General features: G+C 39.7%; 1 protein-coding gene across 5 annotated transcripts in view; it reads left to right on the top strand.

Moving 5' to 3' along the window:
• The window catches only part of Usp53 (ubiquitin specific peptidase 53), a 61,514-nt gene that overhangs the window by 6,240 nt on the left and 38,057 nt on the right, over nt 1-17,217 (top strand). For 4 of the 5 annotated variants that reach the window (XR_010063594.1, XM_017590782.3, NM_001389268.1 and 1 more), the window contains exons 2-4: nt 8,538-9,178; nt 15,603-15,695; nt 16,740-16,874. Coding sequence is in view for 4 of the 5 variants with exons in the window: in XM_017590782.3 (XP_017446271.1) it covers nt 9,035-9,178; nt 15,603-15,695; nt 16,740-16,874 (372 nt within the window). In the remaining variant the exon portion in view is untranslated. Of the gene's footprint in view, nt 1-8,537; nt 9,179-12,608; nt 12,628-15,602; nt 15,696-16,739; nt 16,875-17,217 lie in introns of those variants that run through there. The other variant, XM_063281661.1, reaches the window with a different exon arrangement.

The raw sequence follows: 17,217 nt of genomic DNA, 5'->3' as shown, positions 1-17,217 counted from the left end.
CTAGTTTTTAAATCCTGGATATAAGAATACAGGGAGTGATACTAGTGTCTCCCAACTGTTCAGTTTTTATCCTACTGAGTGCTAAGACTGACCACAATATAAGCAGAAGAGAAAAGTAGAGTAAGAAATCTACAGTAGTGTGCATAATACCGTTAAGATTAATACAAGGTCAGGGTTTGGCCAGCCCACTTAGATCTTCTTTTAGGTTTGGAGTCCCTGTAGTGTGCTTTGTTTTTTGCTGCTCAGCTGTTGGACCTGGAGATAGAAAATCAGGACAGCGTGAGCCCTTTCATCTTTGATTTTACGTCTGAAGAGTTCCAGTATTCTTCCCCTTATCAGTGGGACCCGCTGCCCTTACCCAGGGCCATGGGATGTCTCACACATTCCTGGAGCAGCCTTCTGATGGACTGCTCTCATGCACTGAGCTCACTTACCCACCTAGCTTTGGTCTATCACTGGACATCCATCTATTATAAATAGGCACTTACCTCAAGTGCTGGCACAGTCATGCTGTGAGGTTTGCCAGTCGAATGGGTATAAGTAGTAAGTTGTATGTTCCAAGGTTGAAATGTGTGTTTGCCATTTAGTCTTCTCTGTCTGTTGACTTGTAGTCTTAGTCTTACTTTCTGCTTGTGTAATGTGTCATGTTTTAGCCTTCAGTAGTTCTGTGTATTGCGTGTATAGTCATTCTCTGTTGGTTGTAGTTCTTGGAACCTTGTCTCATTTCTATTTGAAGAGAATTGTTTTCTTAATTTTTTTAGTCCTTTGTATTGTAGTGATTTGTATTCAGTCTTGTTTTCTGTTGTATCCAGAACTTTAAATTTTATCAGCTTCTTTTAAGCTTGATGTGTATTGCCTTGTCATTGAGTTCTATATATTAATCTTACTTTTTTAAAATTTTTTTAATATTTTCTAACTTCACTCAAATAATTTTTTAAGATTATTTATTATTTAATGTATATGCATACACTGTAGCTGTCTTCAGACACACAAGAAGAGGGCATCAATCCCATTACAGATGGTTGTGAGCGTCCATGTGGTTGCTGGGAATTGAACTCAAGTCCTCTAAAAGAGCATTCAGTGCTCTTAACCTCTGAGCCATCTCTCCAGCCCCACTTTTTCTTTTTTTTTAAATTTAAAGCATTGGTTTGTTGTTTACTTCTAATTCCTACAATAGCTTGATAGTCAGATGTCAGTTTGATACTGAATTTAAAGAGATACCCTTTAATCTTGCATGATCCTAACATTGGTGCATTAAATGTCTTTAGATTTAGTTTCCTTGCTTATCCTTTTGTGTTGTGAACACATATTTACATAGATAACTTTATAAGTTACATACATGAGACTAGTACAATTCATAATTATTTTTGGCCCAGGTTTTTCCCTCCTTGTCTGCAGGTTGGTTGAGCAGCATTGTTTCAAATATAAATGAAATTGCTTGGCTGTTCATGTAAAACATACATGCGCCCACTGTTCATGTAAAACATACATGCGCCCACACTTCCTTGCTTTACACCAAGTGGAATCATTGTTGCATAAGAACACTGTTGATTTTTTTCTTTAATTTGGTGTCATGGTCTCTCTGGGGAGTGGCTGTGAACAAGCCCTGCCCTGACAGAGCTTCAGGTGACCTGGGTCATGGGTTCTTATGCATTTTTCATGATATTTTTATTCTGACATACAACCGAGTGCCTAAGCACCCAGGACCTGTGTGTGACCAAGTGTCCTCTCCCTCAGAAGTTACCTATGGCAGATACCCTTGTGGCCCTACCCTTGTGGCCCTTGCTCAAATTGCATTCAGTTTGGGATAGCCATTCTCTCCTAAAGCTCTAATGGGAAAGAAGCCAGGTTTGAGTGTGTTTAGCCAGGGAGACAAAGGGGACTTCTTACCACAGCTCATGGAATAATAGAAACAGTTTATCATTTTCAGACTCAGAGAGAAGAGGGGTGGGCCAGCAGGAGGAAGAGGTACCCCTCATGAGTAGCAAGAAGGGGTGTCCAGGATGCTATCTAGTGGTGTGTCCCACAGAGTTCCTGCAGGGTTTTGAGAGCAGCCTGCCACATGTTCCATAGAGTCACACAGCTGAGAGGTGGGTGTGCTCCTTAGCCACTCCGTCCTTTCAGAGCGTGATGCTGAGCAAGTCAAGTACATTGGATCTACCCTCACCATAAGAAAGTGGTCAGCAGGAGGCAAGTGTAGAGGCTGGATAAGGCCTTGTATCTACCATACTGATAAGGTGGGAGAAGTTTAGAGAACTGGAGCTGTGGGGAGTAAACAAGCCCCACCTCTCATAATGAAAGCCCACTTCATGTTGAGAATGGATGCAGACCCTGCAAAGACCTTGTTAGACTAGTGCGTCTCTGCTAATGGTTCCTGCTTTGTTTCCTTCGTGATTTACTGCTGCTACCCAGTAGTCAGTAATGTTTTTATTCTGCACTGTTCAGCTCTCAGTGTTGGGTTTGAAGGCTGTGCGAGTGCATGTGTGCGCACGTGTGTGTGTGTGTGTGTGTGTGTGTGTGTGTGTGTGTGTGTGTGTGTGTAACTAATCAACAATAAAAGCACCATTTCCCTTTTAATACACCAACAATTATTTTTAAATTGTGAGATTGGTAGCTCTTAACTGCTACATTATTCGCCTGAGTTGAAGCTATTGAAGAGCATCCTTTACTGTTTCACTGCAGGTCTCAGGATGGCTGTGTAGTCCTACCTTACTCATTGTAGTCTCCTTGCAGTGGGAAAATATAAAGCAAAGTAAGCACATTTAAAAATAAGGTTTCAGGGGCTTCCTGCCAGTGAGCTTAGGCAGGACTGTCCTTCCTCCAGTAGAGACTTAACAGTGATGTGAAAATGATGTCTGCCAGGAAGCCCACTAGAGACTGCCAGACATTTTTGTTGGAGGATGGTTACATAGTCATTCTCTACTGAGAATACGCCAAAATTCTAGCCTCCAAGGATAATTAACATTTGTGATAAGTCAAGTTGTCTGAAGCTTAGTGCACGCATGCCCCGGTAAGCGAGAGGGGAAGAAGCCTCCAAGCTCTTGAAGGCCAGCCTTCAAGCAGACCAGCAAAAGCCAGACCTGCCATAGTAGGTTTTCTTTTTGAAGTATAAGTCATGTATGGTCTAATTCCCTATTTAAAGTACCTGCCAGTAGTTCTTAGTTACCCACACAAGTGTATATCCATCACTATGATTTTAGGGTATTTTATCACCGAGAAAAAAGAGGAACAACCTTGTACCCTTAGCTGCCACCCCCTTTCCAAATCCCACCCCCACTCCTAGACCTTTCTTCTCCAGTCCTAACCAACCCCTGTTGTACTGTGTGAATAGAATCACAGTATGTGGCCTTCTGTGTCTTTCACCTAGCTCGTCCATCCCTGTAGCATGTTACCAGTAGTTCATTTCTTTTTGTGGTGATTGATGTTCCATTGTATGACCACACCACATTTTGTTTATACATCTAGTCTATCTTCCAGTCAATGGAATTTGGATTATTTCCACTTTTTGGCTATTATGAAAATGTTACTTCTTTTCAACATAGTCTCCCCAATGCTTTCTAGAGCATAAATATAGACTCCCATTGAAATGAGCTCTACCTTTCCTTCTCTTGACACGCTTTTACTTAAAATCTTTATAGAAGCTGCAGTCTTATGTCTTACTGGTCTGAGGCTTACCACACTTGGACATGAAGGTTATGCTTCCTTCATTTGGGGCTATTTTGTAGTTTATTTTCCCTGTGGCCTGTGATAATTTAATATTGGGAAATGATAACTTTTTGAAAATTGGGTAATGTTTGACTTTTCATCCAATTCTGGTGCTACTGTCAGTGGGAGAAGGCTTGTCTCTTTTCTGTTTTCCCCTCAACTATTTAGTTTTTTTGTTTTATACTTTTGCTTGAATTACCTTTAGGGACTATACTTTCCCGTACAGTCATCTGGACCTTTAGATTTTTAGAAGTTTTTTTGTTTTAACAGTGTTTTCACTACTTACATATGATCTTGTCTCCTAGATCAGTTCTATCAGTTTATCTCTCCCTTTTCTTTAATCATCCTTGTGAAGATTTGTCTAATGTGATAGCTTTTGCAGAGACTTAGTTTAATTCATCCTTTCACCTGACGGTTTCTCTCCTACTCCCTTTCTTCGCATTATATTTGGACTTTACGCCATCCATCTGGCTTGCTTATTTCACCTCTCAAGTTGAGCTCTGAAACTCTTACATCTTTTTAGAGGTATTTGCTTTTTCTTTTTAGGAATCATTGATAGAGTTTGAGTACATCCATGCCTCTCTTAAATAGTGTTTATGATTGTGTGTGTATATGTATGTGTGTACTGCTTTTATAGTGCTTTATGTGAGAACTTAAGAATATTTTTAGTAGTTCTCTGAAAGTTTTGGATAACATACCCCGCCCCCTTCTCTTTAGATCCAGTGCCTTCCTTATCCATCCAATGTGTGTTGTTTTAAAACCCATCAAGACAGATTTGTGTTGCCCAGATATTCTGGATGTGTGGCCCTTCTTAGAGTATGGTCTACTCACCAGGGGCTACATTCTTAGAAGACACTGATTCTCCTAGAAGCCATCTGTTGTCTCAGCTAGGGCTCCTCAGCTAAGCTGGGACTTCTGACTAACTCTAATCTCCATTTTGGATTTGGTGTGGCTTGAACTTGCAGAAGACTTGTGTGGGCTGTCTCAAGTACTGTGAATTCGTGTGTGGAGTGAGTTCATATTTCTGCAGGGTCCAGAAGATACTGTTTCCTTTAGGTCATAGACTACCTCTGGTTCTTACACTTTCTTCCACCTCTTCTACATTGATCCCTATGCCTCTGGAAATGGGGTACAGTATATCCGTTCCACTTAGGGCTGATCATTTGGTCTCTGATTTCTGTACCTTGGCCAGTCTTGGGCCTCTGTGTTAATCCTATCTACTGCAAATTGAAGCCGATGGGCCTTGAGAGGTGAGGCAGTGTATGGGTATAACCTGAACTCATTGCTCACAGAGATTTTCTTCTCCACTGTATTTGTTTTCATTTTCATTGCCAACTAGCTAGTACTGTGTTGTTTGTCTTTCCGCTGCTCTTTCATTTCCTATGCTATGGAGGGTTCAGTTCATTACCTCTTTTTGGCTCTTTGTTATTTACCTTGCTTATTTATTTATTTATTTATTTACTTATAGAAAATAAGCATGAGATTGCTTGTATGTGAACATATCACCACACATGTGGCTGACATGACAACTTACGGGAATTGGGGTCTTTATTCCAAGGATCAATCTTGGACTGCCAGACTTGTTGGCAAGCATCTTTAACCAGTGAGCCATCTCACTGGCCTGCATTCTCTCTCTATTCATATTTTTTAAGACTCCAGTCATATTTACCTGAGGAATCATAAGCTAGTCCTGTTTGTGGGAAAGTGAAGCAAGGTGACAGCTCTAATATGTGTGTGAGCTGATTTCAGGGAATAGAGGGGAGGGGAGGGAATTCAGTGATGAAGTCTGAGAATTTATGCTTATAAAGAACTTTTTAAAAAAATTCTTATCAGTGATTTTACGTATTTTTATTTTATATACACTGGTGTTTGCTGCATGTGTGAGGTTGCCACACCCCTGGAACTGTAATTACAGACAACCGTGAGCTGCCTTGTGGGTGCTAGGAATTAAGCCCTGGTCCTCCAGCAGAGCAGCCAACGCCTTCACTGCAGAGTGACCCATCTCTCCTCTAAGGAGCTTATCGCCTGCTCACAGGAACAGGACTGTGTAATGGGGGTGAGGACAGGGACAGAGGCCATGCTCTTCTCACTTTCACTTCCCAAACTGTTTTTTTCTGTAACACTGATTTGATGTAAAATCTCCCCCAGGTACACTGGGTAGCGGTCCTTTCCCTGTCATTGTGTTGTGTGGATTTAGAGTTCTCTGGAATGAGAAAGTTACACCTAGAAATGTCTACTTGTTCTCTTAGCTGATGTTACCTTCCTCCTATAGGAGCCAGTCACTTGGTATCCTCAGGCTTTCTCCATTTTTCATTAGACTGACTAACTTTTTTCTGATCTTTAGAAATAGGTTGAAGCAGTGATTCTTAATCTTACTAATTCGACTCTTTAATACATTTCCTCATGTTGTGGTGTGGACCCCCCCCCCCCATAAAGTTACTCTTGTTGCTACTTCAAAACTGTAATTTTGCTTCTGTTATGAATCATAATATAAATATCTGTGTTTTCTATTGGTCTCAGGAAATTCCTGCGAAGGGGTCATTTACCCACCCCCCCAGGGGTCATGGCCTACATGTGGAGAAACATTGGGTTAGAGGAAAGGAATCAAGAGCACATACTTACTTGTCTGATGTCTTATGTAGAAATGGAAGGCACAGTATTTTAAAGTATCAATCATTGCCCCTCACAAACCTGAGTTCTTAAAAGGAAATAATTGTTTCACATATTTCATGGTGTGGAATTGGTGACAATTAAGTTTTGTTGAAAGAATATAATTGTAAAAGGACATTCCATTAAAAATAGGGATTTATGGACTGGGGAGATGGCTTAGTGATAAAAGTGTTTTCTGCAAGTGTGAGGACCTGAGTTTGAACCCTCATAAAAGCTGAACACAGGGCACAAGTGTCTAATCCTAACATTTCTACAGAGGGCTGAGAGCTGAGAAACGGAGATGAAATTCCCAGGAGCTGACAGGCCAGCCAGTCTGGCCTACATAGCAGAAAGACAATGAAGAGACTTTGTCCTCAGCAAGGTAGAAAGTAGAGATCAAGACCAGAGGTTGTCCTCTGACCACTGCTGTATGGTATGTGAATGCCCCTATTCACACACAATTAAAATAATAGAAATAGAAATTTGATACTGTTCTAGTTACTTTCCTGTTGCTGAGATAAAACACCATGATGCTTTTAGAAGGAAATATTTATTTGGGGCTTACAGTTTCTAGAGGGATGGGAGTTCATCAGCATTGTTGGTGGGGAGCGAGGCAGTGAGTAGGCAGGCCTAAGAGAGAGGTCAAGTCTTGATCCATTAGCAGGAGGCAGAGAAAGCTAATTGGGGGTGGTTTGGGCTTTTGAAACCTCAAAGCCCATCCTCTGTGATACATTTTCTTCAACAAGTCCACACCTCCCTCTCTGTCTGAAACAGTTGTGCCAACTGATGGCCAAGTATTCAAACATGTGAGTCTATGGGAACCATTCTCATTCAGTCACCACATAAAGAGTTACTAGTAAAGAGCTCCCTTAATGTACAAACATGGATGGATTAATTAAAAATTTAATTATATGATGCGTTTCAGGATTATTTATATCTCTTTAAGAGAAGGTTGCAAATTATAGAGTTAAATAGGAGAAACAGCTAGCATACCTTATAATTTTAAAAATATTTTACTTCATTAAGCAGGTCAGTTACGGTGACCTCATGGAGGAGGTGAGCATCCTTGATTCTGGGGTGGAAAGATTGTATCTGAGACAGGCAGCTGATAAGCTGGCCTGGAAACAAGGCCTGTTGGCGTGCTCTGTAGAGACTGGTGGCTTTCTTCTTTCCAGCTGTGTTCCGGTGGGTATTTGATCAGTGGTGGTAAGCTGACCGAATCCCTCTTCTCTTCCGTGCTGTGAAGATGGGACGCAATGCCTTTCACCTCAGTTTGCCAAGGCGCTTGTTAAGACCGGAAGCGCTCTCTCCCGCCTGCATCCCTTTGCTTTCTTCTTTAGCATTTCTCCTGCCACGCTGGGCTTCTTTGTGCTCCTCCATCATACCTGACCTGTGGGCTCAGCATCTAAAGTCGCTGTCCCTGCTAATTGGGGTTCTTCCCCTCAGGTGGCATTATCTCTTTCAAATCTTGATGTAGATACAACCTTCCTACTGAGTCCTTTCTCGGCTGTCTTGCCCTCCTGCTTCCTTACCTTCCCCACATTAATACTGAACAGGTAACTTCTGCTTGTTTATTCTGTTGTCCAAGGATGAGGCATTGTCTGAGTGTTGCTCACTGTGCTAATTCAGTGTTTGGCACAGAACGTGGCTCAGTGGGTATTTGTTAAATGAAAGAGTGCAAGAAGGAAATTTAGTTGATTAAACAAACTGTTGATACTGAGTACTTGTTTTTAATCGAGGAGTTGAACATTTAAAGTCCATTAAAACAGGAGCACACATTTGTGAAAAAAGTGGAATACCTCACTCGGGATTTTTATTTAGTCTAGTTCCTTTTAGGAATTTAAATAAAATCTAACTGTCTTGGAAAAAATAGTCTGTTTATAGACCATACATTTATTTAATACAATAATTTGTTGTTGACAAATACAGATTACCACCTCAGATTTAATGTAATTTTTTCAGATATTTTTCTTAAACCTTCCTCTGAACATGGCAGTGTGGGGTGGGTAGTGATTAATGTCCTAACAACTTAAAAAAAACCTAAATGAAGTGTTTTTATTTTTATATTTCAGAATGCTGTTCTAATTCTTTTGAAGATAAATTGTGATTTATTCAATGATTGTGTGAAATAATACGTGAGAAAGTCTTGATCAGCTTTTACTTAATTTTTTTTTTTTTTGTAGATTTGAGTCATGCTGATGAAGTATGGAGTCCTTTGCTAACTTCACCCAGATCAGAGAAAAGCTGCTTCACTAAAGACGCATAAAGAAAACAATGACCAGAGGAGCCCTGCAGACGCCAACTGTGCAGCTTGGATCTTCTGTTCTCAGCCCAGCAGGACTAATGACTTACACGTTAAAGAACATGATCTATTCATCATATATTTTTAGCAGTTAATTTTTATCAGTGTGTCCAACTTATAAAATTTAAATGTTATCAAACCTGGAAGGCCTTGTTTAAAATAGGTTGCTTTTTTTAGCTCTCAGAAATTCACCATTTACTTTGTTTTTACATATGAAAGTCCTCAGAAATGTAGCCCATCAGGAACAATATGGGCTTGGAAGCATACAGTCTTATTGTGGATTGCCGTGGAATTCAGTGGACAGCGCAACATCACCCATTTTCTTGTCCAGAATACCACATCAACACACTACTTTAATGCAAAAGAAGTGGCTTGAAAATGGCCTGGGTGAAATTTTTACGGAAGCCTAGTGGTAACCTTGGCAAAGCCTATCCAGCTGGAAGCTTGCTGTCCCTGGCCCCTACTGTAGGCCTGTTAAATGAGCCAGGACAGAACAGCTGCTTTCTTAACAGTGCTGTACAGGTGAGACCATTAGATCCTTGTTTCAGCCTTTACTGCGCTTTAAGGGACTCTTATTTAATGATTCTTTTAACTCCTCATTGACTGGACTGACTTCTCTGTTGTGTGTAGGGTTGGTTGTATGAACCTCTTTATATGTGCATGAGCATATAGGTTTCTGTGTGTGTGATACATGAAGTCAAAGTTAGTTCCTCACCTGCTTTCCACCTTTTTTTTGAGGCATGGTCTCTCACTGAACATGCAGCTCATCCATTCTGCTTGGCTGAATTGGCTGAGCTCCAGGGAAATGCCTGACTCTCCTCCTTCCCCACCACTGGGCTTACACACTTTACCATTGCTGGTTTCTACATGGTCCATCTGAATCAGGTCATCAGACATGCATGAGCAGTGTTTTACCAGCTAAGCCTTCTGCTTACTCTTTGAATACGTTCATGTCACTTTTAATGGTGCAGAAGATATTCTTGCTAAACATTTTGGTTTTTATGATAACTAGAAGTGATATTTTCCCATAAAATGATACATTGCTCTGGTATAAAGAACATTTTTATTCAAAATGCTTAATAAATTAAGAATATTTTAAAGTAAACACTTTTTGCTTTAATTAGCTAACACACTCTTCTGCATGTTCTTTTAAAAAATAAGTATAGAACCCAGTCTACGGGATAAAAACAAATGAGCTAGGTTGAAATAAGAATGCAAATTTGGGGGGGTACCCTCTCAGGTAAGGGGGAGGGCAGATGGGGGGAAAGAACTCTGGGAGGGAGGATCAGGAACAGGGTAACATTTGGGATATAAATAAAATAATTAATATAAAATGAATGCAAATTTATTTTATTTCACCTCACAGTGACCCTTAAATTGTTTCTTGAATTATAATTTGAGTGTCACTGTTTTAGATTAATTGAAGATTATATCATCAATCTCGCACCATTTTGAAATTATTTCAATAAATGTGTACATAAACATCCCTTTCTATTCTTAATAGTCTTCTGTGAAATATGCTTTGCTCTTTTAGCAGTTCTGTGTGTTTTCTTCTGAACACTAATGTTAGACAGAGCTCTATCATTTGTTCAATGATTCTCACATCTGTGACGTGCCACGTACCCCAGCATCTACACGCTTGTTCTCGGTTATTCTCCACCTGGACCAGATCTCCCCCTGAACGTTCTTTATTCCCCCAGGAAAGGGAGCCAGAAGCATTAGGAAAACACTGACTTAGTTCACTTTGGACCTACAGAAGTGTTCCATCTGGCTCAGAGTCTACTGCTGTTAAGAGAAAAGACAGTCCTTAGAGAATGGCAGTGGATATCAGGAAACTCAAGCACCAGATATTTGAAGTGCTTTGATTGGATTCAACTGTCAATTTAGGTCTTTTCCTGTTTTCTACTTTTACTTTTTTTTCCCTTTAGTTCCCACAGTTTGTGTGTGTGTGTGTGTGTGTGTGTGTGTGTGTGTGTGTGTGTGTGTGTATGAGGTTTAGGGGGACAAAACATGTTATAACAACAAATCGCAAGTATGGAAATGTTCACAGTCAAGAAAGTAAAAATATTCCATATACATATATTCTAAAATACATATATTTTAAATGGACATGTCATAAAGACTTTTTCTATATAATACTTGTTTATGGTACGTCCCGCTACATTAAATAGTACCACCTTCAATGGTAACAACTTTTTCTTCTGTTTGAAGGACCTTTACCTTCTTTATAATCCTGGCCTGTTAGTAATATATTCTACCTTTTGCATGTTTGAAAGAAAATCCATTTCACTCCTGTGTTTGAAAGATTAAAGAATTAAAGGTGGGTGTGGAAGTGCATGCCTTTAATCCCAGTTCTTGGGAGGTTGAGGCAGGAGGATCAGAACTTCCAAGATCAGTCTTAGGCACATCCCAAATGGGGAAGATGACCTTCCAGGCCTCCTGATGGCTGTCCTTCCATTGTTTCTAATGAAACTATGATTCATCTTCGCTTTTCTGTTTGCCATACATCCTTTCCTTTGGCCACTCTTAAGGTTTTTTCCTAAGTGTTGTTCATGGTTGAGTTTGTTGGATCTCTTGAAGCTGTCAACTTGACATTTTTCCTTCCTGTCCCTCCTTTGGAGGACTCTAGTTATGTACATGGTTGTTCCTAGTGGCATGTGGTGTTCACTTTCTTAGTCTTTTTTCCTCTGTGTCATTCTCTGTGGATTCTGTTTCTCTGTCCTGAAGTTAGTTCTTTACTTTCCAATGTCTAATCTGCTGTTTGTCATATTTTTCATACTGGGCATAGTGGTGCACATCTTTAATCCCAGTACTTGGGAGGCAAAGGCAGGTGGATCTCTGACTTCAAGGCTATACTGGTCTACAAACTACGTTCCAGGAGAGTCAGGGCAACACATAGAAATCCTGTTTGGGAAAACAAACAGCAAACATATATTTTTTTTATCTTAGACATTCTGATTTTCATTAGTAAATATTTTCTATGTGTCTTCATGTGTTCAGTCTTAACCTCTTGTCTCTGAATTGCTTTCCTGTGCTTATCTACTGATTTGCTCTTTATACAGAATTTGAGTGTTCTCTCCCCCACCAGCCCCTTTTTTTTCTTTTGGTTTAATGGTCACTAATTTTTATTGGATGTCATAGAAATTTTACCTTGTGAGGTTATAGATATTTTCAGGATTCCTAAAGATAATCTTAAACTTTATTCTGGGTTAATTTAGTTGGAAACAGTTTGATTATTTTGGTGTTTTGGTTTCTTGGGCAGGGATAGTTTTATTCATTCCTTTTTTAAAAGATTTATTTGTTTATTTTATGTATATGAATATACTGTAGCTGTCTTCAGACACACCAGAAAAGGGCATCGGATCCCATTACAGATGGTTGTGAGCCACCATGTGGTTGCTGGAATTAAACTCAGGACCTCTGGAAGAGCAGGCAGTGCTCTTAACCACTCAGCTATCTCTCCAGCCCAGTTTTATTTATTCTTAAGGTTAATTTCTTTTCAGATACTTCTTTTCTTCAGCCAGTGCTCTATGAACCTAAGTTTTCCACCTAGACTATTGAGAATAGGTCTCATCCTGGTTCTCCCTGAGCTCTGAGCATATTTCTTCTAGTTCATTTGAGTTCCTTTCCCTGGCCCACGATGAAGTCCTGCTTGTGCTTACTGGCACACGTGGAGGGAGCCTGGTGACCCTGGTGGGGCTCTACATGCTCTGCCCTACTTGCTCAAGAAGCCTCCAGGGTTCTGATGGTGCTACAGGCTGATTCGTAAAACCAGTTCTCAAAAAAAAAAAAAAAAAAAAAAAAAAAAAAACCAGTTCTCATCAGATTAAAAAGCTACTATTCGAGTAGACTTCCTGTCAGAAAATGTCTTGTTAATAATCAGTTTCATGATTATTTTAAAGCTTGCTCAGAAATAATTGAGGACTCCATCTTATAAGGCCATACCAATTTCAAATGCAGCTATTGAAAAGGTATGGACCCAGTGAAAGGCAGAGAATGAATTTATACACTGTCTCATTTCTTATCATTTCAGGATTTTTTATAGTGTTTTAAAATGAGGAATATGATCAAGTTAATATTCCTTGGGGGAGACATGATTATATGCACTAATTTGGGGGGGTGTTTAAATTGTATATAACGATGTAAAAAACTGCATATCTTTTAGGATTTATATTAAATAACTACATGCAATAAATTAAAAAAGGAGTATATATTGCTAAAAACTAATTAGTTCAGCAATTAACTGAGACTTATTTTGTAACAGGTGCTAGAATATAACTATTGAAATAGCATAAGGATGGATTATAATTAGCATAATTTTGTAGGATTTTTAAGGTTTTTATGCTATTGTATTGAATAATGTACAGAAAATAATATTTTTTAAATTTTCATATGTATACAGTGTATTCTTATACCCATCCCCCACTACCTCCGTCCGGTTTGTCTGGGACTCCCCAGCTCGTATCCATTCCTGTTTTGTGGCTTGGTGGTGGTGGTGGTTATCATCATCATCATCCTCTTCCTCTCCTCCTTTGAACCAAACAGTACTGATGTATGTATGCACATGGACTGAAGCCCATGTCACAGTAGAGGCCACACCCCCACCCCCAAAGTGACTCAGCAGCCATTAGTCATCAGTAGTTCCTTTGCTGGGGGTTAGGGCTCCTATAGTACCTTTCCCATTCGTGCTTGATTTTTTGCTGGCCTAATCTTGTACAGATTCTTTGCAGATAACCATAGGGACTGTGAGATGGCATTCACAAAAAACATGTAGCATTCCGAAGTCTGCATTTCAGAGTTCTCTTCATCTGGCAGCTTAGTGTTTACACCTGGTCATTGGTCAGATGCTCTCTGCATTAACTGTTACCCACAACAAAAAGAAACTTCTCTGACCAGAGTTGAGAGCAACACAAATCCATTGGTATAAACTTAGATATTAGAAGTTAACTTGACAAAGTAACGATTTGAGTTTTCCCTACCCCTAGCTCCTAATATATCCCAAGTCATGGCCTTTTGACAAGTTTACAAAATCAGAAATGAAATGAAGCAGACAGCTTGCTCCCATAGCTGTCACGCCACTGTGGCATAAGTACACTAAATGTGGCAGGCAGGTCAATGTTGTAATTCACGGGGTCCTTTAAGACCACCGACGATGTCTTCTCTCCTCCATTAGCCTGCATGACGCCTTCCAGCACTGTGAACACTAGCCAGTGGCAGAGGGTTGCCCGGCCCGGCAGCTTGATTTCTCTGTGTCGTGCACTGGAAGTGACTGTAGGATCTTATCTAGTTATGGTGAGCAAGCAAATGCAATGGTAGCCCATGTGTTTTGAGGTGCCTCTAGGGAGGCGCGTGGTAGGGAGATATCCATCCACGCCTGGCACTGAGATTGCCACTGAGAAAACTCTGCTGGCCCACCCATGGAGAGCACTTCTGTTCAATCTCCTTTTAAAAATAAATTTAAAAATTGAAAGACATTACCGACTTTATCAACAGATTCTTGAGGGTTTCCTGTTTACTAAATGATTTAAATTTTCAGGTGCCAAGGAAGTATGCACTTAAAATACCATGTTTGGCGTGTTGGGTGCTGGTACATTCTTTAAGTTAGAAGCAATGTTCTATTTAATAGCCGACATTTGCTGAGTAGTTACTGTGTATTAGATCCTTGCCTGCTTATTGTGGATGCCATTTTGATTAACCTTTGCACCTCCTGGTGATGGATGCTACACTGACTGTCAGTTCAAGAACTGCTCAACAGACGAACCAGAACCCAAGCCATCTGTCTTCAAAGCTGTGTTGTTAGACATTTTCCTATCATTAATCTTCGTTGTCTTTGTTGAGTTCTTTGAAATAAATTTCAATCTTGTATTTTTATGATTTGCTGTGACAATATATAAGAAGTTAGTGTTACCAAGTACTTTATAAAACATTTTGTTTTTAACATCTTATTTTTAGATGAGAGAATTTAGATATTTTAAGTGGGTTCTTCTAAGTTATATTATTTGAAGAAATTACTAAAAAGATACAGGGGATCTTTTATTAAAATATTTTTCAAGATTTATTTATTAGATATGAATACATTGTCGCTGTCTTCAGACATACTGAAAGAGGGCATCAGATCCCATTACAGATGGTTGTGAGCCACCATGTGGTTGCTGGGATTTGAACTCAGGACCTCTGGAAGAGCAGTCAGTGCTCTTAACCACTGAGCCATCTCTCCAGCCCAGATATAGGGAATCTTGGTAAACTTGCTTATACACTATTTATGTGTCAGGCCCTGCAGTACACGCTTTGCCTTTTGTATCTTCCCCAAAACTGTGGGAAATGTCATAATATTATTCCACTGTGTAGAATGAAATGGGTTTTAGGTACTGGACTAATTTATTTCAACTGTTAAAGTTTTTTGAAGTTTGACTTTGTCTCTTTATAGCAAATGTCCAAGGCGTAATTGCAGCAGATACATTCAGGTCGTTGCTTGGCCACGCTGTTCTATCACCACAGAGTCTCCGTTTAGTGTGCCTGACCACACACATGCTGGCCACACGTCCTTGCTAAGACACACTGACCACTCTTTAGTACACCCTAGCTTTAAAGTCTAATTGTATTTCCCTCCTAGGTGTCCGGTATTTCCAAGTATTATAATCTTTTCCTCTTTCATGTCTCTGCCAAATACTCCATGTAGTAGCCCATATTTCCTGTCTGTGTGCAAATACTTAACTGAAAGCTTCGAGGGTTTTTTTGTGCTCTATTCCCATCGTGGCTTTTCATGTGAATCAATAGGAATTTCCTCTATGCAGTGTTGTGCTTCCTGTTTCTAGTGATTATGTACAGGAGATGAAAGAGGTCACTTACTATCTTACTGCTTTTAAAATGTCCAAATATGCTTTTTTGTCAGACTGTGAACAATCTCAATACTGCTTTTCATTCAAATGGTTTTTTTTTTTTTTAGGTTTTATGGCAATTAGATATATTCCGAAGAAGCTTGAGAGTTCTGACTGGACATATATGTCAGGGAGATGCCTGTATATTTTGTGCATTGAAGGTAACTGTTCAGTAATTACTATTCTTTCTCCAAAACTCCTAAAAGTAGGAGTTTTTAATCTCCTATTTTTATGTTAGATAATTAAAATTTATTTTTAAGTACTTTTTTATATTCTGTTGAGAATATTCTTCATTGTTTTGTAATTATTATTTATTTTAATGACCGTGTTCTTAGCTACTACTGAGTTCTAGGTCCTGCTCTCATTATTGGGTTAATGCTGTAAGCATTATTTTTGTAACAATCTCTGTTCTTCCTACCACTGGGATGTGGAAGCAAGTAAATTTCAAGTTCAAGACTGCCCTGAGCTACACAGTGAGATTCTGTTAACATAAACAACAACAAAACCCTGTTCTCCTGGAGCTAGGTCCTTTTGTAGCATAGGAAGCAATGTGTAAGCTGCATGTAGAGTATGTTAGGTGCTAAAAATAATGTGAATGGCCAAGGAGGAAATATTAGCCAGGGAAAACTAGGAAGTATTAAGGAGCGAGAAAAACCTCACCAAAAGGTTCACAATTGACTCAAGACCTCAAAAAGGTGATTGAGTTTCACTAAACTGCCTTGTGGGAGAACCTTCCAGGTAGACAGAGAAACAACTTCAAAATGTTGTTTAGTGAATACCAAAAAAGTCTGGGCACCAGAAGCATTTTGAACAAGAGAGTGGTAGAGCTGGGCCTCAGAGGTAAGGGGAGTTCTGTTGGCTTCAAAGTAGGTCTGTCCCAGAGGAGGGAAGGATGGCTTAGTGTTTGCTGTGCAAGCATGAGGACTCAAATTTGTTCTGGGAATTAAAGGTGGGAAGGGTGCACTTGGCTATAGTGTGTCTCCCTCGGTCATTCTCCATGTTGTGTTTTGAGCAGGTCTCTAGCTGAATGTGGACCTCCATGAGGAGTCAGGCTAGCCAGCTTGTTAACTTGATACAGAATTTTAGGACTAGGCTGTTCTTGATTTATTTCTGCGTATGGGTTTACTGTTTATGTTGTGGTGAAATTATTTATGTGTCTGTAAAGTTGTTTGCTTTCGACCTACTGATATATTTTTGATTTCTAGACAATATTTGCACAATTTCAACACAGTCGAGAGAAAGCACTTCCGTCAGATAACATAAGGCATGCTCTTGCAGAGAGCTTCAAAGATGAGCAGAGATTTCAGCTTGGCCTCATGGACGATGCTGCCGAGTGCTTTGTAAGTGTCTCTGACAAACCGTAAGAACTCAGGAGAATAGTTTCAATTCCTTGTGTGATACAAATTTGAAAACAAATAAAAATATAAATGAAAAAATGTCAGAATGGGTCAGTGTCTCTCTATATTTTATTCATCCTTCAAAGACCAGTTTGTGTTGCCCAAAGTATTTGGGATGTGTTGTTCCACTGGAGAGTAGATTACTTACCAGAAGCTACACTTTTGGAGGAAACTGTCTCTTCCTCTCCCAGCAGCTGACTGTTGCCAAATCTGTATGGCTAAGGGTGGAATTTTATGCACATCTCCCCTTTCTGTGCTGAGATTTGATCTAGCTTCAGTTTGCACA

This window comes from Rattus norvegicus, chromosome 2, assembly GCF_036323735.1.
Source record: "Rattus norvegicus strain BN/NHsdMcwi chromosome 2, GRCr8, whole genome shotgun sequence".
In the NCBI taxonomy this organism is placed as follows: Eukaryota; Metazoa; Chordata; class Mammalia; order Rodentia; family Muridae; genus Rattus; species Rattus norvegicus.
This window is presented reverse-complemented; position numbering and strand designations above follow the sequence as displayed.